Below are 22,955 nucleotides of genomic sequence, written 5' to 3'. Positions count from 1 at the left end.
ATCCAACTACCATAAAACTGAGTTACAAATTCTTCTGGGTCACTTTGGTTTGAGTTTTTCATAATAAAAGTCAGAGGAGCTGTAAGAAAAGCAGCAGAAAACTCCCATCACATTTCAAAAGCAATGTTTAAAACACAAAAGACAAGCAGTCAGCACTTTATAAAACTCATCTTTATTGATTCAGAGTCATCCCTCCATCCACGACAATATTTTCTCTGCTGTGTTCTTATAAAAAGCTGAATATGTACATCCTCTTGTATTTACATTATTTTACATGATTACATCGTCAGAGAGCCTCACACCTGCAAAAAGGTCAACTCTCCTGCCTGAAACGTATCACCTGTTGTCAGGGGAAATGAACAATAGAGCAACTTGCTCGTGGGTTGTTGCCTGGCAACAGCAGCTTATCGGATTAATATCGGTAAAGAGGAATTGTTTTTAATTATTTATCTTATTTTTCTAAATATTTCACAAGCTTAGAAAAACATGCGGAGTGACCCCATGTGCTGCGGCAGGGGGTTGGGAAAAACACAAATTAAAAAAGTAATGGAACATATAATGTAGTGCAATGCAAGTTTCTAATGTGAAGTCGTGACGAAAGTACAAACTAATAACAATAAAGTCGATGCACGTCAAAGAGTTTTTGTGCACTTTACATAAACACACAGTCTGAGGAAAGTTTAACAACAAAAACTGTAGCTAACACTAGGCTGCTAAACATCTCCTCATCAATCAGCTTAGTCCTGCACAAGAAGGTGAGAGGGAAAAATGATACAAAATACAGGGTGGAAAAATGTCCTAAAAAATATACACAAACCACTGATCAGACTTAATGCTGATTATCTGATAAATCATAGAAAGACATCAAAAGGTGGCTGGAAAACATAATGTGGAGAGCAGACTCAGAGCATAAATGTGGCTCTTTAAAACCTGCTTTGCTTCTCTAATGAGAAACAAAACAGGTTTTATTTTATGTCTGTAATATGACTTAAAGTAAAAGCACATAATTACTTAGGTATAAAAATATTTTATCCATGGAGGCAGAAAATGTTCACCGAGGTCATGTGAAGTGTTCAAGGGTCGTTTTCACTTTTCTCTTCTTTATTTTAAAAACTGTGTTAATGCTAATGTTAGCAGCTATGTGTAAAGGCAGGAGAGGCCCCAGTCATTCAGGTCTTAGAGAGTGGTGTGCGATTCCGTGGCAACTACTGGTCGTTATGGAAAAATGTGTATTCCGAGACTCGTTGGAGAGTAGTTTCTAGCAACTGCCTGTAGTTTGCAAGGAAGGCGTCGCCTTGTCTGCAAACATCACCAACTATGCAGCTGTTAAACTGAGAAGCACAACACAAACTGGAAACAGAGATAGTTCACCTTTGAAATAAAAGTTGAACCTTTTGAAATGTACGTAGTAAGAAGCAAATTTTCTGTTTTGTGTTGGGGAGCAGTTGGCTAGTGTTTGCAGACAAGTTGGCAACTTGCAAGCGAACTACGGGTGACCACAACAATTTGCTAGCAACACAGTCACAAGGTGGTGCAGCTCAGCCTTCGTGATCAATTTCACAACAGGTAAGTGGTTCATAACCTCTGCACAGCTGAATGAATGACAGGTGTGCAGAAGGAAGAAAAATGATACATATAATAAAATACTACCTAGCAGCAGTCAGCAATCACTTAGCAACCAGTCAGGGGAATATGCAATTTCCCCTAGCAACCAGAGGTTTCCATAGTATCAACAACTGCTCTCTAAGCCTGCGTGACCGAAGCCTAAGCTTTTAAAACATTCAAGACTCTCTCATTAATACTGAGCAGAAAAAAGGCCTCTCTCACACACAGAATGAGTTTAACAGCAACAATAACTCCGTACTTACATGTGTGCAGCCCCCACCCCCTCCAGCCCTGACGGCGAGTAAATAACCACAACCCTGAAACTGAAGGCGCTAAATGGAAGTCAGCCACCTTTTGAACTGTTAACTCCTGTGCTTTCCCCACTTTAATACTTCAGTGTCTCAACAGAAACAGGCTAATGCCAGAGCTGAGCAGCAGCAGCCACCCCTTTGAAAATGTTTAGGCTTTTGGCAGAAAGTTGTTGCACTACAAGTAAAACTGCGGCATAAATCATTTGGACATGTGCGTCTGCGAGTGATTTAGCGTGCAGTAAACCAGAGTAATCGCCTTTCTCTCTTTAAAAATAATGTTTCTGTAAAGCTTGACAAAGTTTCCAGTGTTACAACCATTGCAGATGTGAGGCTCTGCCTGTGGCCAACATGTTTCGAGGGTTTAGTCTTCCCTCTTTTTAATGATGGGAAAAGAAGCTTTAATTCCCGAATTTCACCGTTTCCAACGAATCCCAAGCACCAAGCATGTAACTCTACCGCAGGATCAAAACACGCTGTTTAGAGGCAACAGAGATGAAGAATTTGGCTCAGCTGCTGAGAATAAATGTGAAACAATGTGATGGTTTAAAAAAAATACTGACTAAATGTGAGGTTTGGTTTATATGCTGTGACATCGCTCATCGCTGTTGCCTCTAAAAGTTGCCCGTGTCTCTCCAGCTGCCAAGATTTGGTACATTTGCATTGGTTAAACAGCATCTTTGACCTCCTTGTTGGTTCAGCAGCAAAACAAACAAACAAACAAACAAACAAACAAACAAAAACAAATTGTTTGCCCTCGTTCTTCCTCTCATTGGATACATTCAAGAAATCCAACACTTCTCTTACAAGCCGTCCTCTCTGGGCCATTTTGATTGAAATAAATGCACTTGTTTGTCCATTTACATCCATGTTTTTTGTCCTTGTGGATTTATCAGTCACACTGTTTGAATTATCCACACTGGGTTCATCCACCCGCCTCTGCCAGCCAATCAGAGACGAGCTGTAACATTCACATCTATCAGTTTGACTGACGAGAAGAGTCGGATCCAGTCAGGACTTTGGTCAAAAAAGTCAAAGTGTGATGAGTTTCTGTTACTTTTCTTTAAAAAAAATGAAATAAAATAGCCGACCCCCAAATCCTTTAAAAAAAAAAAAAAAATCTGGGCTTTAACCGCGTTTGATGATGTCACTTCCTCCTCAGTCCGTCTCTTTCTTCTTTTCGTCCAGGTCAAAGTCCAGCACGAGAAGTTTGGTCTCCTCAGTGCCGTTTCTGCTGCCGGCGGCGCACACCAGGCGAGTGTCGGACGCTCTGATTCGCCACACGACTCCACCTGGATCGAAGACGTGATTGGTTTAGCCACAGACATGTGATAACAGGTGAGGACATAAATAAAGTTCAGGTACTTATATATTTATTCTTAATATTTAATAACAGAGTGAATACTGCATCTACCTGCACCATTACAGTTCATTTAGCGTCTTTTCTACTGAAATGTGAATGTATTTAATCTGTTTGTTAGTTCCACATTAAAATGTTGACATTACAAAAAACCACATAATATATAATTGAGTCAGTTACTAAAAATATCTTCTTTGTATCATTTTATATGATGATGAAGTTGAGAATTTATTCATTTTTAATTTGTATATTTTTTGGACTGGGAAACACCGGTTGCTATAGAAACGTGTACTTTCTGACAAGATTGGGTGAAACTGGTTCCAAAGAGGTACATGAGCTACACCGAACACCACACTGTGACTGATTTAGTTGCTAGCAGACCGCCACGGTAACCTGTAATCTGCATGGAAGGCAAACCACTCACCAATCACGAGTGAAATTGTGAAAAGTGCAGTGCGAATGGGATACAGGCTGCTTGCTTACAAATTAAACGTTGTGCTGTCATGCACGTTTCCAGCTGTGCAGGATGGAAAAAGTGACTGACTGCCTTCAAAGTGAAAGAAACCCCTGTGTTTCTACTTTGTGCATTTTCAAACTTTCACTACAATTCAGTGAATGGCAATCACAGCAGCCTTCTAGCAAAAAAAAACAAACAGAAAAGCAAGCACCACATACCTCTTTGCAAATGAATTGACTCAGTAACAGCCAGAAAAATACATTTTTCCCTAGCGACCTAAGGTGGCGCGAACTCCTCACCTGATCCTCGGCTCTGCAGCGCCACCACGTCCCGCAGCCAAGCTCCGGTCCGCAGGTCCCACAGTTTGACCGTCCCATCGTCAGAGCTGGACAGGACCAAGCCACGACAGAACTGCAGGCACGTCACCGCCGACTGGTGCTTGTTGGGACCTGAAAAGTACGCATCATTACACCGTGACCCTTGACCTCAACCAGTTGTCTTTACATGAGCAGCCTTTCTTCTCAGCGGTATCACTTTATGCATCCTTTCTTATATGAGCGTCAGCATGTGCATCTTCATATAACACCTGATTTCACTGAGTTGTAAATTCTCATATTGAATCATTTCCTCCTTCTTTGGCTCTAAAATATTTGCTGCTTAAAATATTTACTGCTGGACAGATTTCCAAAAAGAAAAAAAAGAGAGAAATTACATGGACATTTACAGTCCCAGAAAATAAAGTTCAATACCACTGGCAGCGAGTCCAATTTTTCATCCAGTCACCAAAAACCCTTGAAACCACTCACATTCCCTTTAGCTGTACTTTCTGGCTAAATCCATGTGGCTCGAATTGCCCGCACATGTGAGCTTAACAAGATGAACAGCAAACGCTGTGAAATCCACAACCATAAAAGACTAAACAGGCCGTCACAGACTTTGCATGAAAGTATCCTCAGAACACCAACAAACACCCTGTGGTTTGTTTTATTTCTCTTTTTTTTTTTTTTTTTTTTTCTAAATGACATCAGAAACAGCAGTATGCGACATTACGTGATGGCAGAGGAGACAGCAAACAACAAAGAGCAACATAATAATAGGGAAAACAAAGCACCATCACAATAAACTAGCTAGTCATAGATATCAATATTTACTAAATAATAAACGATATTGTGCAGCACGCAAGATAGACAGCGCACAGTGTGCTTTGAGGCAGGAGCCAAGAAAGCTTTAGTCCGCGTCTGTGAATACCCATGTGTGCATACCTGTGTGGATCAGCATGCTTGCATTCCAAAGGTTTCTCCATGTAATGATCTGCTAGGGAGTGTGGGGGGGCCACAGCCCCGTCCTCCAGGGTGTGAAGCGGGTATGGAGGAGATCAAAACTCCAGACATCCAGAGGCCCCCAGAACACAAGAGACCATGGAAGACCAACAGAGGGGCAGCCGCGCCACTGTTCCAGTAGAAGCTGAGGAGAGTCCCAGATGAGGGCTCGCCCAGCAGCCGCGGAGCAGAAGTCAGGGGGAGTTGCAGTGACGCGCCCGTGAGCTCCGCCGGCCCCCAGCTGTGCCTGGGTGACCGAGCCCCAGGCCGAGAGGCCGGGGGCACCCCACCTCCAAAGGGGCCCGAGCGAGCCCCAGGCCCCAGGCCCCGACAAGCGGCCGCCAAGGAGTGAGCCGGTGTGTACCCGGACGCCCACCCCCAGACACAAAGAACCACCAACACACCGACACCTGAGGGAGTCCGCCACCGGCAGGGGAAGTGGTGGTGGGTGGAGATAGGCCTCCAAACCTTGGAGGGCCTGAGGTGTCCCCAGAGAGGTGGCGTCTGATACCCAACCTGACATATAGACACAGACATACAGGCACACACAGACACAAACATCCATTCCCACCCTCATGCTCTCATATGCACTCACTCCACACTCAACCAACGTGGAGACAGACATAAAGAGATGCTGTACACACAATCACACTCCCCAAGCGTACTCTACAAACCGGGTCTAGGTACCCTTGCCCCTGGAGGGGGGAATTGCACCCAGACCCAGGTGGTGTTACCCTTTTCCCTGCGGTGGGGAGAGGCAGACCACCCCGACTCCGCAGCAGGGAGCCCCCACACTCTTTCCAAAGGAATTTGGAAATATATGAATCCAGAGATCTGAACCAATCTTGTGATGGTTTGTTAGGGATCATCAAAAATAAGTAATTTATTTTTGGCAAGATCATCATTTTTATAGTGGCGACCCTTCCCATGAGTGATATGGGTAAAGATTTCCATCTAGTCAGATCGCCTTCTACTTTCTTTAGAAGTGGGATGTGGTTTAGTTTAGTTAAGTCTGAAAGCTTAGGAGAGACATTAATACCTAAATATTTAATATTTCCGGATTGCAGTGGGGCAGAGGAAGAATTATGGAAGGAGCAGTTAATGGGGAGAACTGTAGATTTTGGCCAGTTAATTGAATAATCTGAAACTCTTGAAAACCAGTTTATTAAAGTAATTACCTCAGAGAGGTTGGTTTGTGTGTTTTGCAGAAAAAGCAACACATCATCCGCATAGAGACTGATTTTATGTTCTATGTTCTTACATTTTATGCCCTTAATTGTTGTAGCCTGTCTAAATGCTGCTGCTAGAGGTTCGATAAAAATTGCAAAAAGTGAAGGGGAGAGTGGGCATCCCTGTCTGGTGCCCCTCAGGAGACAGAAGCTGGAGGATGTCTGGTCATTTGTTCTGATACGAGCCGTTGGGGAATTGTATAATATTCTTATCCAGTTTATGAAAGAGTTTCCAAAACCAAATTTGTGTAAAGTTGCGAATAAAAATTTCCAATTAACTCTGTCAAATGCTTTTTCTGCATCTAGAGATAATATTATGGTTTCAATGTTTTTATCGTATGAGTAGTCTATTAAATTAAGTAATCTACGAGTGTTTGTTGAGGAGTGCCGACCTTTTATGAAACCAGTTTGGTCAGGATGAATTAAGAGGGGGGTCATTTTTGTTTGTTTTATTTCTCACGAGTCTGACCACAGCTCAGGTTCACTTTCTGCCTCAGACCTTAACATGATTATTCACGTCATCTCAGAGCCTTTACAATGCCCCCTGTTTCCTCACTTCCTCCCAGCGGGTTGCGGACTTTTGAGTCAGCCTGTTTTATTGCCGAGTCAGCGATCTGGCGCAGAAGTTCCACGGCGACCCTCACCTTCAAGCTGCTCTCATTGTTTAATCGGACAGATTCCCTCTAAGGGACGTTACCAGCTTCTCACCTTGCAGCGTGTGGAGACACTGTCCTGTCCGGATGTCCCACACTCGCACCGTGGAGTCGGCATTCCCGGAAACCAGGATGTTGTCTCGAAGCTCCATGCCGCTGGTCAGCGATTGGTGGCCCGTCAGCGTGTGGACACACCCACCTGAACAAGAGACACTAGTTTAGCTTAGACTGGCACCCATGCGTTTCATTTTTATATGATTACAGCAGGTTACCACCAACAGGGGGCGCTCTGAGCATCACTGTATTTATTCTGTTTAAATTAGATAAAAGTGAAAAGAGGCGATTGCAGCAGCTTTCTGCATTATTTGCCACAAACCATTAAAAATCAACCATATTTGTTTTTCTTTCTTCATTTATCACAGAGAAAGAGGCGGCCGTGTTTCAGTTATGTTCCTATGCGTTATATGTAAAGCAAAATAAATCTATAGTAATAATGATAAACTCAGCCTGTCATCCAGAGTTACTGCCCCCTAGTGTCTGAATACAGAAATAAACTCATTAAATAACTCCAGGTTCACAGTGAGAAAACAGAGTCGGTGAGGTCTACCTGTCTCTGGGTCCCACACTTTGATTGAAGTGTCCAACGAGCCGCTCACCACGAACACGCCGTCAAACTGCAGAGAGGGGTGGGAGAGGTGGAGTCAAAACCAAAACAAGGAGCTCAAAGATGCTAAACCGCCTCATGTAGAGCTCTGTGTGTGTGTTTACCTGCAGCGAGTACACTCTGTTGGTGTGTCCCTGCAGCGTGTGCAGGCACACCTCTGTCTCGGGGTCCCACACCTTCACCATGTAGTCGTAGCCGCCCGACACCACGCGGCGCCCGTCGTACTGAATGCAGCGCACCGCCGCCAAGTGGCCAGTCAGGACGTGCTCACAGCGGCCAGTCGACACGTCCCACACGCGCAGCGTGGTGTCCCGAGAGCCCGACACCACCCTGAGAAAAAGAGAGAGAGAGAGAGGCATTACATCGCTGCAGTGACAGCCAATCAGGTCAAGGTGAACCAGAGGTGTGTGTTTGTGTCTCTGTTAAAGCTGCGCTGACCCAGTTCTATGAGTTCATGTGTAACATTAATTTGTGTGTGTGTGTGTGAGTCTGTTACCGGTTGCCGTTGAGATGCATGCAGCGCACGGTGGACGTGTGTCCGTAAAGCGTGTGCACGCACTCGCCGCTTTCAGCGTCCCACACGCGCAGCGTCCGGTCTGTGGAGCCGCTGATCACCGTGGTAGCCGCCATCTGACTGCACCACACCCCACCGGTGTGACCCGTCAATGTCCGCAGACACTGAGGGAGAACAAAAGAGGGATACATGATGATTAAACAGTGTTATGATTGAATTTAAACTTTGCTTTTAATTTAAATGATAAAACGCATGAAAACATTCAGACATGAATGCGACATGAAGACCAGTGATTACAGATAAAGTTGCATTTTTACTGCACTTTAAGATCAAATATTAGAGTTTGCATTTGGAACAGTCGAGGATGAAGAAAAGCCAACACGTTCTTCCTCATTCACTAAAGATAAAGGAATAAAGAAATAATCTGCTGCTCTTATCTGGGCCAATGAAAGCTGTTATTCTGGGTTTTTCCTGCTTGGATCAAATTAATTAAACGCAATCAAAGCCTGCAGTTTGCACAAACACAGCGAACATTAAACGTCTCTCTCATTGTTTGCGAACGCGTGTGAGTCAATATTTATTCCACTTTCATGGACAGCCTTGAGAGACAAACGCAGTTTCACCTTGAGGGTGTTGTAGCGATAGTTGCCATGGTAACAGTGGCAAAACTTTGCCTTGGCTACTGTTGCGGACACGGAGGAAGACACTGCGGGCGTCGACACGAGCGCTCGCTGTTACTACACGACTGTCAGCGGCTCGTACGCGGCGGCGCACACGCCTCACCACCCCCGCAGAGTAAAACATCGTGAGGGTGTGTGTGTTTTTCTTTCTGCAGGGAACAAAATGACTTCACACACACACACACACACACACACACACACACACACACACACACACACACACACACACACACACACACACACACACACACAGGCAGGTCTAGGCGGATGAGCGAGCAGGTGTGGCGGATTAAAGAATGTTTAACCGAAACCAGATGAACGACCTGAGTCTGCGAGTGTTACTGTGGTTTACAGTGCGGCAAAAAAGTATTTAGTCAGCCACCGATTGTGCAAGTTCCCCCACTTAAAATGATGACAGAGGTCAGTAATTTGCACCAGAGGTACACTTCAACTGTGAGAGACAGAATGTGAAAAAAAAAATCCATGAATCCACATGGTAGGATTTGTAAAGAATTTATTCGTAAATCAGGGTGGAAAATAAGTATTTGGTCAATAACAAAAATACAACACAATACTTTGTAACATAACCTTTGTTGGCAATAACAGAGGTCAAACGTTTACTATAGGTCTTTACCAGGTTTGCACACACAGTAGCTGGTATTTTGGCCCATTCCTCCATGCAGATCTTCTAGAGAGCAGTGATGTTTTGGGGACACGGACTTTCAACTCCCGCCACAGATTTTCTATGGGGTTGAGGTCTGGAGACTGGCTAGGCCACTCCAGGACTTTCAAATGCTTCTTACGGAGCCACTCCTTTGTTGCCCGGGCGGTGTGTTTTGGATCATTGTCATGTTGGAAGACCCAGCCTCGTTTCATCTTCAAAGTTCTCACTGATGGAAGGAGGTTTTGGCTCAAAATCTCACGATACATGGCCCCATTCATTCTGTCCTTAACACGGATCAGTCGTCCTGTCCCCTTGGCAGAAAAACAGCCCCATAGCATGATGTTTCCACCCCCATGCTTCACAGTAGGTATGGTGTTCTTGGGATGCAACTCAGTATTCTTCTTCCTCCAAACACGACGAGTTGAGTTTATACCAAAAAGTTCTACTTTGGTTTCATCTGACCACATGACATTCTCCCAATCCTCTGCTGTATCATCCATGTGCTCTCTGGCAAACTTCAGACGGGCCTGGACATGTACTGGCTTCAGCAGCGGAACACGTCTGGCACTGCGGGATTTGATTCCCTGCCGTTGTAGTGTGTTACTGATGGTGACCTTTGTTACTTTGGTCCCAGCTCTCTGCAGGTCATTCACCAGGTCCCCCCGTGTGGTTCTGGGATCTTTGCTCACCGTTCTCATGATCATTTTGACCCCACGGGATGAGATCTTGTGTGGAGCCCCAGATCGTGGGAGATTATCAGTGGTCTTGTATGTCTTCCATTTTCTGATGATTGCTCCCACAGTTTATTTTTTCACACCAAGCTGCTTGCCTATTGTAGATTCACTCTTCCCAGTCTGGTGCAGGTCTACAATACTTTTCCTGGTGTCCTTCGAAAGCTCTTTGGTCTTGGCCATGGCGGAGTTTGGAGTCTGACTGTTTGAGGCTGTGGACAGGTGTCTTTTATACAGATGATGAGTTCAAACAGGTGCCATTCATACATGTAACAAGTGGGGGACAGAAAAGCTTCTTACAGAAGACGTTACAGGTCTGTGAGAGCCAGAGATTTTCCATGTTTGAGGTGACCAAATACTTATTTTCCACCCTAATTTACGAATAAATTCTTTACAAATCCTACCATGTGAATTCATGGATTTTTTTTTCACATTCTGTCTCTCACAGTTGAAGTGTACCTCTGGTGCAAATTACTGACCTCTGTCATCATTTTAACCCTCCTGCCATCCTTTAAAAAACTCACACCCATTACCCTAGGGACCATTCTCAGCCACGCCCAAAAACGCTATAAAAAGACCATATATCCATATTTTATTCCACTTTGTTAGGATGCCTGGGTCGTCGACCCAGGGTTTTTGGAGTTTATGATATTATTTATACTTTTTAGTTTTTGGTTTCTTTGAGTTCTGTCTTATGGCTTATGTCTCTGTCTTCTTTAGTTGCTCTGTCTCCCCTATCACCTGCATCCCCTTGTCTAGTTCGCGTCTATGTGTATCCTAAGTTCCTATTTCCCCGTGTTCAGTCAGTGTTTGTGTCTGCCCTGTTCCCACGTCTCTGTTCCCTTTGTTATAGTGCCTGCCCGTGAGTCTGTGTTATGTTTCCTGTTTTACTTTGAAAGTCCATGTCTGATGTTAATGTGTCTGGTTTTGCTTCCCCTTGTCTCGTTAGGCCTGATTTGCCCCAGCTGTGTTTCCCTCCTGTTACCCATTCCCTGATTGTTCCCTCTGTGTATTTAAGCCCTGTGTTTCTTAGTGTCTGTGTCGCGATCTACCGTTTATTTTGCTGTGTGTTTTGCCTGTCCACCGGTGTAAGTTTATTTTGAGTTTTTTCCTGTTATGTCATGTTTGCGTTCAGCATTAAAGCTGTTTTGGTTTAAGTTCTGTCTCCGGAGTCTGCACCTTGGGTCCTATTCCTGTCTGCACACAGCCTCACCTAACACACTTTAAATTAGCCAACCTTGTAAAACTACTTCTCCCTGAAATATTCATGTACAGTTTTAATTATATTTTCGTTGTTTTAACCCTTCAAATCCCAGTGTTATTACATGAGTGCCCTGTGTTATAAGCCCCAAAAAACAAAAAACAAAACTAAATATTTCCACAAAAAACCAGTTGAAGTAATATGTGATTGTCATTATAAGTAGGCCTTTAGATGGACCAAAGATTGGCACCAACATACATTTTGACCTGCCATTATTTTTTTGCATTTTTTTTGCAATTTAAAAATTCAAACTTCAAGGCCCTGAGTCTTCATTGACATCCAAGAAAAGAAGAAAAAATAAAATCATATAATGATAATTTGGGGATGAAAAATAGCGTTTATAATGGAAGTCAATGGGCAGAAAATGGTCCCCAGGGTGATGGGTGTGGGGATTTCTGCTGCTCAGCCATTTTAGGCTGATTTAAGGAATTCACACTGGAATATTAACATTGACAGGTAAAAACTATCCTGTGGCAAGTTTGGTTATATTCCACTGAACACAGTGGAAATGGCAGCCATTTAACACATAGCAGTGGCACAAAAAGGTCCCAAGAAGGCAGGAAGGTTAAGTGGGGGAACTTGCACAATCGGTGGCTGACTAAATACTTTTTTGCCCCACTGTATATAGTACACTCAAAGTATCCCACAATGCCTCACTGCGAGTAATGTACAACCAAGGGTCACTATCCTCGCATTGTATCCCATCATGCATTGTTGCTGGAGTAAGAGGCGCTGGTTGGTTTACAGGACAGAATTTCATGAATGACAGGAATTCTTTATACCCTGAATGCAAACACACACTGGAGCTTCATCACAGAGTGTGATTGTGTTCCTGTTATGACACGGGTCAGCAGAGATGAGCTTCCTCTGAAGGGTGACCGGTCTCTCCCTTAGAGGCGGGGTAGAGACTCGTGAAACGAGACATGGTAAACGGCACCTCACGACAGAGTTAATGTCAAACTGTGGCTCTACCGCCTGAGCCACATGTAGAGCAGCTCATGTGTGAATGTCAGACACAAAGCACTCTGGCGTAGAGAAAAACGCCTGTTGCATGGAGAGCTTTGAGCGCTGCATAAGAACCAGACCATTTATCATTTTCCAAAATGACGTCACATGTGCTGTCGTGAGCCGCCGCAGTCCTGCATGTCTCACATTTTACAACTTTGTGTGTTTTGATGCTGCAGCTCGGTTAAAGACGTGAGTGTACCATCGTGTGGGTTTAACTGCAGTCTTAACAATGCACCAGGAGCTCACACATTACACAGACGGACATGCGGCAACAGTGTGAAAAAGATGAAACTTTGTGGAAAATGCTCAAATTCTCATGATGTGGAGGTTTGTCTGAGTGGCGACGCCCGTCGGTCTGCAGAATGCTGCTGCGGCTAACAGCAGTGATAAATGGATGTGACTGTGTGACGTCACCGTGCCATGCAGTGTCCCACGCAGCGGGTTTACCGAGGCTTAACTCTTTCCACCTTTGATGCTTACAAGGATTTAGCTTTGTTTCTCTTTTCTGAACTGAGTAGTTTCTGTCATACTTCATAACAACAGGTGAGCGTGGTCGCTGCCTACACAGCTGTCCTCGGAAAAAAAAACAGAACCTGTTCGTCCGTGTAGATTCTTGGTCATAAGGTCACAGTCTAACGAGCTTAAAAAGAAGGCGACAGGACTTCTGGAAGCTTTTCAAATTTATGTACAGGTGACAGAACTCATCATTAAGGGTACAAGGGAGTTGGTCTAATACCATCTTAAGGGGAAAAGAGTTGAGGAGCTCGGTTACTCAGGGGCGTCCTCCACACTGACAGGAACCCTGAGGTGGTTCAGGATGGGGTGTGGATGCCTCCTGGGCACCTCGTTAGGAGGACACAAGCTCTCAGCTGGCTTGGGAACACAGCGTCACCAGAGCAAAGAGGACGGAGGAGGTGAAGGTGAAGGAATCACAACAGTCTGCTGGTGTTTTAAGCCCGAAGCATGTTCAGGATTGTTCTTCTGGTATTACTCTCCTTTTCTTAAAGTGGACTTTCCTTATAAAACAAGATGAGCAAACAGTAAAAACACTGAAACCAGGAAATCAAGAGCACAAGACTGAAGCAAATTGGTATTACATGAGCCCGGCCTTAGCTTAACTTCAGCTGAAATCTCTTCAGCACAATCAAAGATGTCTTTGGCATCCTGCTCATGGTTACTTTTGGAGGGTTTTAAACTATTTTAGAAGGACCTGCAGGGACCCATAAAACTGTTATTTGGTGTAAAACAACCTCCTCTTGCAGAACATTTTGCAGAGTTAAATTAAGATGATCAGTTGCAGCACGGACGTGCACTTGCAATCAGACAGCTTCTTGGCTTCTGCAGAGAGGGCTGCACTTTATGTCAACATTACATTATCCTCGTCTTGGTGCAGCGGGTAGACCGAGAATCTGCAACAATGGCGAAAGCTTAGCTGGCTTAAGATGAGTCCGGGCATCTTTTCTCTGAGGACAAAGGAGGGATTTATATTCCAGCAATGTTCCCTGTTTATTTAAGGAGCTTTTCATGGTCTGAAATAAGGTAAACGAAAGCCTGTCACCTTTCTGAATGCACTCTGATTGCATATTGTGTGTTTAACAGTCTGCAGGTGTTAAACAGGAAGGTTTACAAAAACACGCCAACAGAAACAGACACTTTCTCTACACCTTTAACACAAAAGTGAGTATTCAAACAGAGATGCCTCGGGTGGTGTATGTCTGTGTCTGTGTGTGTGTACACAAATAGCTTCCCAGCGACACACCCCGACTGACACGACTGCTCCGCCTGTGTTTAGTCCGTTTAGCCACTCTGAGCTTCTCACTGTCCTATTAGGTCACGCTGGCCTACATATTAAAATCTTATTCAGGTCAAATCTGAAGCTGAGTGCAGCTCGCACGCAGGAGAGTCCCATTATTTCATGATAATGTCTTTTACTGACGATTCTCAAGGTCACCTTGATTAAACACTTGATAGCTTCAAATTTAAACCCAAACATATTTGAGCTCTGATTCTTTGAAATCGGAGCTTGAAATGTGGTAAACATATGTTTGACTTCCAGACGATTAAGCCCACAGACTGACGGTTTCCTCTCGTCGCACCCCGATGTTCACATTTCCAGGCTGAAGTGAAATTTGTCCATGAACTCGAGCACCTGCTGTGGACTCGAAAGTCCTTCTAGAAGCAAGTCTAGCAACTCATCAGCCATTCTGGATCAAATCCAGGGAGTTACTCATTGCTTTAATTGCTCTGTGTTTCTTCCTCTGTATGAAAACATGTGAATGAGCGCCCGCTTGCTAACTTGATCTACAGGTAACTCACTTCCTCCTGATGACAGCTTCCTACACAAATACCTGCCCAGGACAAAAGATTCACTCATTCATCTTTCGCTCAACCAGCCACACCTGCATCTACCTGCAGCTCTTCCATGTGCTTTGCTCACCGGTCTGAAGGCGTTCGCAGGAGCGTTTCACTCTTTAGTCTGAACTGGTTTCACATGTTTATGTCAGACACAAAAGCACTCCACATCACTCTCCTCACATCCTGTAGAGCAGGGATGTCACATTATAGTGTTTCTGTTAGTTTTTAACAGATTAAAGATACACATCGCCTTCCTGTATTCCCCTGATGGAGGTGCAGACACCACGTTGGCTCCTGAAGCAAAACCCTTCATTTCTCGTCCCAGTTCAATTATCGGTCCAAATCATACCACTCTGACTCCAAAGAAGGAAACATTGAGATCTGATAATGGTGTGCAACAGCATTATCAGATCTCAATAATAATGCTGCCCATAATGATGGGCAGACACCACCCTCACTGATGCACATCCAGTCATTTTGTTGTTTAAGGGGGATTGAAACAGTTTCAGGTCAGACAAGAGCTTCACAGGTTACTTCTAGCAGACGTGTTTCAGGGTATGAAGATATAAATCCTTGTTCTTGCTCGATGAACTTGGGCTCATGGATTATGCAATATTTAGATCATCTTTACAGAAGATTTCATGGCAGTTTCTTAATCTTAATTTTGTTAAAGTCTATATGGTTTGTTTATTTTTAGGTTGGTGCTAAATCATTTATCTGATAGGCTTTATTGTGAAGTACTACAAAATAAAAGTCATATTTGTACCGAATTTGACTTGCAAAAATAAAAGTCACTGAAGAGGATGTTTTACTGTCACCACCAGAGCCAAAGACCAGAGCTGGATTCTTAAAATATTCAAGTGAAATCACACTGGATCCAAACACAGCAAACACACATCTGTTATTATCTGAGGGGAACAGAAAAGCTATGTATACCAAAGAAGAACAATCCTATTCTGATCATCCAGACAGATTTACTGGATGGCTTCAGATCCTGAGTAAAGAGAGTCTGACTAGACGTTATTACTGGGAGGTGGAGTGGAGAGGAATAGGAGTTGAAGTAGCAGTCACATACAAGAATATCCGAAGAGTAGGAAAATCAGACGTGTTTTTTTGGATTCAATCAAAAATCGTGGTCACTGAAGTGTTATATCAACAAATATGAATTTTGGCACAACAAAATCCAAACTGTCCTCTCAGGTCCTCGGTCCTCCAGAGTAGGAGTGTACCTGGATCACAGAGCAGGTATTCTGTCTTTCTACAGCGTCTCTAAAACCATGACTCTCCTCCACAGAGTCCAGACCACATTCACTCAGCCGCTCTATGCTGGACTTGATTTTTTGGATCATGAAGATACTGCAGAGTTCATTACACTGAAATAGACAGAAGCCACTGATGGACAATTGGTTAAAATGTGTGTTTTATTTTCCACTTTTTTTTGTCTACATCATTGTTGAGATGGGAGTTGCTGAGAGCTCACAGTTGTGCTGTTTTTACTTTGCACGGAGATCACCTGTCAGTCACACTGAATAGCTGTTCCTTTGACCTTTTGTTATCCGTTTTCTATATTTTCCTAACATTACGTTTATATGCCATTTAAATGTTGTTCTTGTACTAATTAAATGTTAAATATATCAAAAAGAAGTCAAAGTGGCACCAAAAAGTTATTTCCTGTTTTCTTTTAATAAAGCGCACACCCTTATCCCTAATGACCATTTTGTGCCACGCCCCAAAAACTGCTATAAAAACATTATATATTCATATTTTTTTCCACTTTAAATTAGCCAATCTTTTAAAACTACTTCTCCCTGAAATATTTATATAAAGTTTTAAATATATTTTAATTATTTATTTATTTTTAATCGTAGTTTAATTACATGAGCGCCCTGTTTTTTTAGCCCCAAAAAACAAAAAAACTAAATATTTTCAAAAAAAACCATTTGAAGTAATATTTGATTGTTATTATAATTAGGCCTTCAGATGGACCAAAGATTGGCACCAACATTCATTTTGACCTGCCATTATTTTTTTTTGCAGGAGCACATTAAAAAATGCATGCCTAAGGACAATTCCCCAAAAAGTGCAATAAAAATATTAAATATTAATTTTTTTTTCACTTTAAATTGGTCAGTCTTTTAAAACTACTTCTCCCTGAAATATTCATATAAAGTTTTAATTATATTTTCGTTGTTTTAACCCTTTAAATCCCAGTTGTATTACATGAGCGCCCTGTTTTTCAGCCCCAAAAAACAGAAAAACTAAACATTTAAAAAAAACAAACATTTGAAGTAAAATTTTATTGTTATTATAATTAGGCCTTTAGATGGACAAAAGATTGACACCAACATTAATTTCGATCCATTTTTAATTTTTTTTGCAGAAGCCAAAAATGGTCTCCAGGCGGCGCTGCTGCTCCAGCTCCCCGGGGAGGAGTGCCTCTGCCGCGGGTGTGTCTCGCGCAGCGCCGGGGCATATGGTTCGGTTTCCGTGTCTGCAGCACACACTTCCGCTACCACGTGAAAACAAATACGTCATTTCCTGTTGATTTAAAAAAAAAAAGCGCCATCAAACGATCCTAAGGGAAGGAAATGGTCCAGCCCGGTCAGCGGGCCGAGCTGCCGCTGCATGCAGGGAATGAGTGTGCCTTTTCCCGCGAGTGTGTCTCGAGCAGGCCGCTGGAAAGGGGTATTTCCGAGCAGGCGTCAAATGTGAAACAAGGGCGCCACCTGGTGGACAAATAAAAAAATTACAACTCTAAGGCCTCTAGTACAAAACGAAACCTAAGCTGGATTCATGACGATCCCTTTGACCGTAATTTTTTAGCCGTGAAAAATAGCGTTTATAATGGAAGTCAACGGGCACAAAATGACCACTAGGGGTATGGGTGTGGGGATTTTTGCTGCTCAGCCATTTTAGGCTGATTTAAGAAATTAACACTGAAATATTAAATCGGACAGAAAAAAAACTATCCTTTAACAAGTTTGGTTATATTCCACTGAACACAGTGGAAATGGCAGCCATTTAACACATGTAAGTGGCAACAAATGGCCCCAAGAAGGCAGGAAGGTTCAGTAAATTCAGAAGGTCATATTCATAATAAAAAATAACCTCAGTTTGTAAATGTCAAAACAATAAAAGTATTGTTTTGGGAGAATAAACTCACAGATCAAATGTTAGATACTGAAACATTATTTCAGTCCTTCCAAGATACAGAGTTATAATAAAAATTTGCCAGTTATCTGTCCTGAGTCTGACCGCTCTTACATCTGTGTTCTTCATTAACGTCTTGTCTTCAGGCTTATAATTTGGCCGGTTTCTCTTAAATATTTGTGAACTAAAGACAGCTTCAACCCTCTGTGTGTTGACCGCACTGCATTTTCTTGTTAGTAATAGCAACACCATTGTAACGACAGAAATACTAATTAGTTAGATTACTAGTTACTGAAAAACATTTAACGCCATTATTCCCATTTGTGCGAATTTACAAAACATTATGTAAAGATTGCTGGTATTTTTGTGCCCTTAAAAAGTGGAAATAATGATGAGAGCTGAATGAATGATAGTGACACGCAGATCTCGTTTTCACTCGTCTGTATTGAGTGTTACAAAAACAACACAACCCAAACCATATTCTCTCTGCATGGATACACTCAGTCTCAGGACCACAGTTTCCAAACTAAGTTGCCCTGTTTTAACTTATGAGAGTATTTAGACGGTGCACAACTTGAACTGTAACATAAGGTAAATACATCTTTTTAACTCACATATGTTAGCTGACACATTCGCTGACTTTCAACAGTAATGAAATAATACTTTATGCGCTGTATATGTCTTTCAGTAGTTAACTTAAATACAGATAGTGGCAGAAAAACTGTCATTCAATAAGGCGGGACACCAGTGAAAGCTAGCTTAAACAGCAACGGAGTTCAGCTGAAACTTCTCAGCAAAAACTGTCCACAAGTCACCTCTTTCCTTACAATAAACAATGATGGTGGGCTAATAGTCAACTGTAATACACAGAGTTCACAGAGTTCTGTGCGTGCAGTTACCTTAAACAGGGGAAACGAGGAGAGATGAATGATGATACTGACACAAAGCGCTGGCTTTCACTCGTCTGTACAGAGTGAAGGACAAGAGGCGCGAATCCCTCTAGTGGAGCCCTGAGGAATTACCAATGGATCGATGCACAATCAATCGAGGACATTGTTCCTTCTCGCAAATTGAAAGATATTTCATGCACTGTTATTTATAGAAGGCTTCACACTGTTCCTGCTAACCATAAATATTGTTCCTAAAGTTTTATCCAACTGTAGACAGATTTCTAAACTCCCTTTTACTTAAGTCCTGTTGAAACTTGTATTAGAAAAAATATTAGAAATTATTTAAAGTTATAAAGCACAGCACAGAACTGAAATGGCACAGTAGTTAACTTTACAGTTAGGCTGGGGTACAAATTTCCTCATAAAAACCCTGCTCTTATGTGGAATGACTCAGGGGTCCATTCTTGGCCCAGTATTTTTTCCCTCAATTTATGGGTTCATAAAACCTTTATAAAAGTGACTAAATGCTAGGTATAATAGGTATTTTTGTCTGCTTTGGATTTTACTTCTACATTTCACCTTTAAAAACCGTTTATCTTGTCTTGTTTGGTATCATTCTTTTCAGCACACCTTAACATGTCAAAATTTACAGCTATTTTTTTCATTTTGAAATACTATATTAAAACAATTGATCTCAAATCAGACAAAAAACATAAAACTCGAGTATAAAAAAGTAGAATTTTTTTCCACTAATAGAAAGCCAAGGTTTTTTCTTTCTGGGTTTTTTTTTGTCACAAACAGAGAATACTTTCAAGTGCTTCCCTTCCCACTGTAAACACAACGTTAGTATTCAGGAAAAAAAACATTGCGCATATTTTTAATCATAACTCTGGTTTTATGTGGCCTATCAACACAATTTAAAAACTGGTAGTTTGAAGTCCACACTTTTAACACAGAAATGGAGAAACCTCTTCTGTCCGCCGATCCAGGAACTTGAATTCTTTGAATTTCAGGATACTTTTTCTTAATAAACGGTAAGCATTATACATATTGTCCTTACAGAGGTGGTTTCTCTTCTCGCAAGTGAAGTAGATTTTTTGAAGGCGTTTGTTTTTTTCGAGGTCGCGGATGACGTCAGGAGAAGGTGATTGTTCACTTGCAATGTTGAACCTGGAACAACATTATTTATGATGACGAGGGAACAACACCAACACAAGGATATCAGATCGTCTGGACACTCAGGGTTGTCTTGGGTAGCATCTTGTTGCTATGTCATCTTACAGTAACTTGGTCAGTAGTTTACCATGACTACTTTATTCTTCCTCAGCCAATCAGCAGCACTTGTGCAATTGTAACCTGTTGTGTATATAAACCTTCATTAACTGGTTTGAGAAATCCTTTAAACCAGATCAGAGGAGGCCTGAAAGGCTCGCACTAGCTGTACAACCACTCACAGCAGCCCATTCATTCATTTTCATTACTGGATACCATGACACTGGATTGCCCAATCAAATCTCTTAACTTGACCAGCCCATCCCCAGCTTGTAGGAAAAGTTCAGTGTGGAAGAAGTGGTGAAAAGATTGAGCTGAAAAGCTGAGCGAAAACAATAAACAGAAACTACAACTATTAGCCAGACCTTACAGTCACACAGCAAATCAAGGATTAAGGTCAAATGATTGGCTGCTTTCACCATGAGCCACTGCTCATTTTTAAAGTGTAGCATTTAATTATTGTCAAATGCTTTTAAAAAGAACAATCACTGCTTGTTGTTTTAAAACTGATAACTTAAGCATGTTGATTGACTCATCTTCCTTTCCGCCTGCCTGGAGGCTCCCTTAACACCTCTCTCTGCCTCCTAACAAACCTTCCCCCTCTCATCTCGCTTCATCTTTGGCCTACAGTAGCACAGTTTCCACCAACACCTTGCTGGCCAACAGAAACTCGTACCTTAAATGAAATAAATGATATGGAGCACTCCAATCATGCTTTCAAAACTACAGCAACGGTTAAAGAAAGAGGTGATAAACATGCCCCTGCGCCCGGTTCTTGTTGAAATGAGTTACTAACATGATTTCCCCTTCATGTATGGTGATAGACTGGCCAAAATATTAGGAATGCTCTGGAATTTCTGATGCAGCCAACAGTAAGTGTTGCTTTAAATCGGGGGTATTCAACAAAAATGAAAAGACTTCTTACTTCTTAATGCAAAGGTTCAGATGATCATTATTCTAAATATTTAATTACTTTAAATGATTTTATTTTATTTATTTTATTTACTTGTAATATATATTGTATTATACATATTATATCTATATTTTAAATATAGAGATAAGAAAAATCATTAGAAAAAGTTGTTATTATTGGTATTATTAGTATTATTGCATATTAATGATGAAGGAACTGACCTCACAGGTCACAGAATCAACTTTTTGGTAACAAGTTAATGTGGTAGTTCAACAGTTTAACCAGCAGAGGGAGCCAGATAAGCTGTTTTGAATTCAACACTAACAGGCAGAGGGGGAGGAGGAGGGACTGTTGCCATAGTAACTGAATCTACAAAAGTCAGTAAGTGTTTGTCTTAATTAAATCACACTTAGCTGTTAGTGTTCATCTTCAGGCACTGAATTCACTTACAAGAAACAGTCCAACAGATTCACACAAGGGGAACATGTTCGCTGTTTTTTCTGCAGCTGTGAGGACTGTTAGCCTGGACATAACAAGCTGTGTGGCTGCCCCACTGTTCAAACTTCAGGTTCCGAGTACCAGTTTTAGTTTTAGAGCTCAGCAGACCCAGTAGCTCATCACCACTGCTCCTCCATAACAACAGTGGTGAGGCTGAAGGGGACTGGAAAATAATGTACATGGAAATGAATCACTGTAAATAACACTATATAATGTTTGATGATAATACGGTCTGAAGGTTAAATAAACATGTTTACTGCCTGGTATAACACTTGGTTTCGTCTCTGGGGATAGTATTGTGTCCACTTTGACTTGTGGTAATTAAAGTGGAATTTTTCACTTGGTTGATTTGTTGAACTTTCTTAAATCTCTTCTTTAAACACAGTGTCATCTGATTGTATTTACTGACCATTTTAGAGATTTACAATCAATAACTGGGAAACAGGAAGCATTTCACACTCTGCTACCGATGAGTCTCATGGTGCTTTCACCACAAGTTTTTTAATAAAAATAATAAAAATCTACAAAAACACGAACATAATTTATTAGTACAGTAAAATCCTAAAAATTCAGTTAAATTCCTAAAAAACAAGAAGTGTTCATCCAGGAACCTTTAAATGGTCTTCAGATCCCCAGGCCTGCATAAAGCACCATGACGCAACTGCTGTTGTGTTCATTTGCTTATTAAAAAATTGAATTAAATTGATTAATGATTATTAAATAAACAATTATTATGCGGTCAGCACGGTGGCATGGTGGTTAGCACTGTTGCTGCACAGCAAGAAGGTCCTGAGTTCAATTCCACCATCAGGCCGGGTGCTTTCTGTGTGGAGTTTGCATGTTCTCCCCGTGTTTGTGCAGGTTTCCCCGGATACTCCGGCTTCCTCCCACAGTCCAAAAACATGCAATAGGGGGGATAGGTTAATTGGTCAATCTAAATTGCCCATAGGTGTGAATCTGTGAGTGAATGTTTGTCTGTGTCTCTATGTGTTAGCCTGTCTCTTGCCCTATGACAGCTGGGATAGGCTCCAGTGCCCACTGCGACCCTGGAAAGGAGAAGCGGATGGATGGATAATTATTATGCTCTTCTCACATAATGTCTCAAACTGGTTACATTCATAAAATACTTGGCAGGTATTTTGTCTTTCTACAGCTGAACCATGACTCTTCAGAGTCCAGACTATATGCACTCAGCTGCTCTGTGCTGGACTTTATCTTTTTATCAATCATGGAGACCCTGCTGACTTCATTAGTTTGTTAGTTGTTGATAGAAATTCCACAATATGTGGTTTATATTGTCTGGTGTGATTTTCTTTTCCCTCTTTGTAACAGGGCAGCCCTTAGCGGCTGGAAACAGTGAGACAGACCAAGGCAAGTGTAGTGGAACAAAGTATTTATTTGCTATATGGCTCTCCTTAAAACAA

General features: G+C 42.1%; 1 protein-coding gene across 1 annotated transcript; it reads right to left on the bottom strand.

The window, feature by feature from the left end:
- Positions 1–153: 153 nt before the first annotated feature.
- LOC112432800 (uncharacterized) lies at positions 154–18,970 on the bottom strand. The gene is made up of 7 exons (XM_076882354.1): positions 18,858–18,970; positions 8,092–8,273; positions 7,700–7,925; positions 7,539–7,605; positions 6,987–7,130; positions 4,030–4,179; positions 154–3,205 (listed from the first exon to the last, which is right to left on the bottom strand). The coding sequence occupies exons 2-7, from the start codon at positions 8,223–8,225 to the stop codon at positions 3,072–3,074; spliced, it is 855 nt and encodes a 284-aa protein (XP_076738469.1). The 5' UTR covers positions 8,226–8,273; positions 18,858–18,970; the 3' UTR covers positions 154–3,071.
- Between the last annotated feature and the right edge of the window lie 3,985 nt (positions 18,971–22,955).

This window comes from Maylandia zebra, linkage group LG3 (assembly GCF_041146795.1).
Source record: "Maylandia zebra isolate NMK-2024a linkage group LG3, Mzebra_GT3a, whole genome shotgun sequence".
Taxonomy (NCBI): domain Eukaryota; kingdom Metazoa; phylum Chordata; class Actinopteri; order Cichliformes; family Cichlidae; genus Maylandia; species Maylandia zebra.
The sequence above is the reverse complement of the archived record's forward strand: the minus strand, read 5'-3'. Positions and strand labels throughout refer to the sequence as shown.

Coding starts and splice junctions, on each gene's coding strand:
- LOC112432800 (XM_076882354.1), bottom strand. CDS start 8,225: ATGGCGGCTACCACGGTGATCAGCGGCTCCACAGACCGGACGCTGCGC. Junction 7,926..8,091: donor ATGCATCTCAACGGCAACCG/GTAACAGACTCA, acceptor TCTTTTTCTCAG/GGTGGTGTCGGGCTCTCGGG. Junction 7,606..7,699: donor ACAGAGTGTACTCGCTGCAG/GTAAACACACAC, acceptor CCCTCTCTGCAG/TTTGACGGCGTGTTCGTGGT.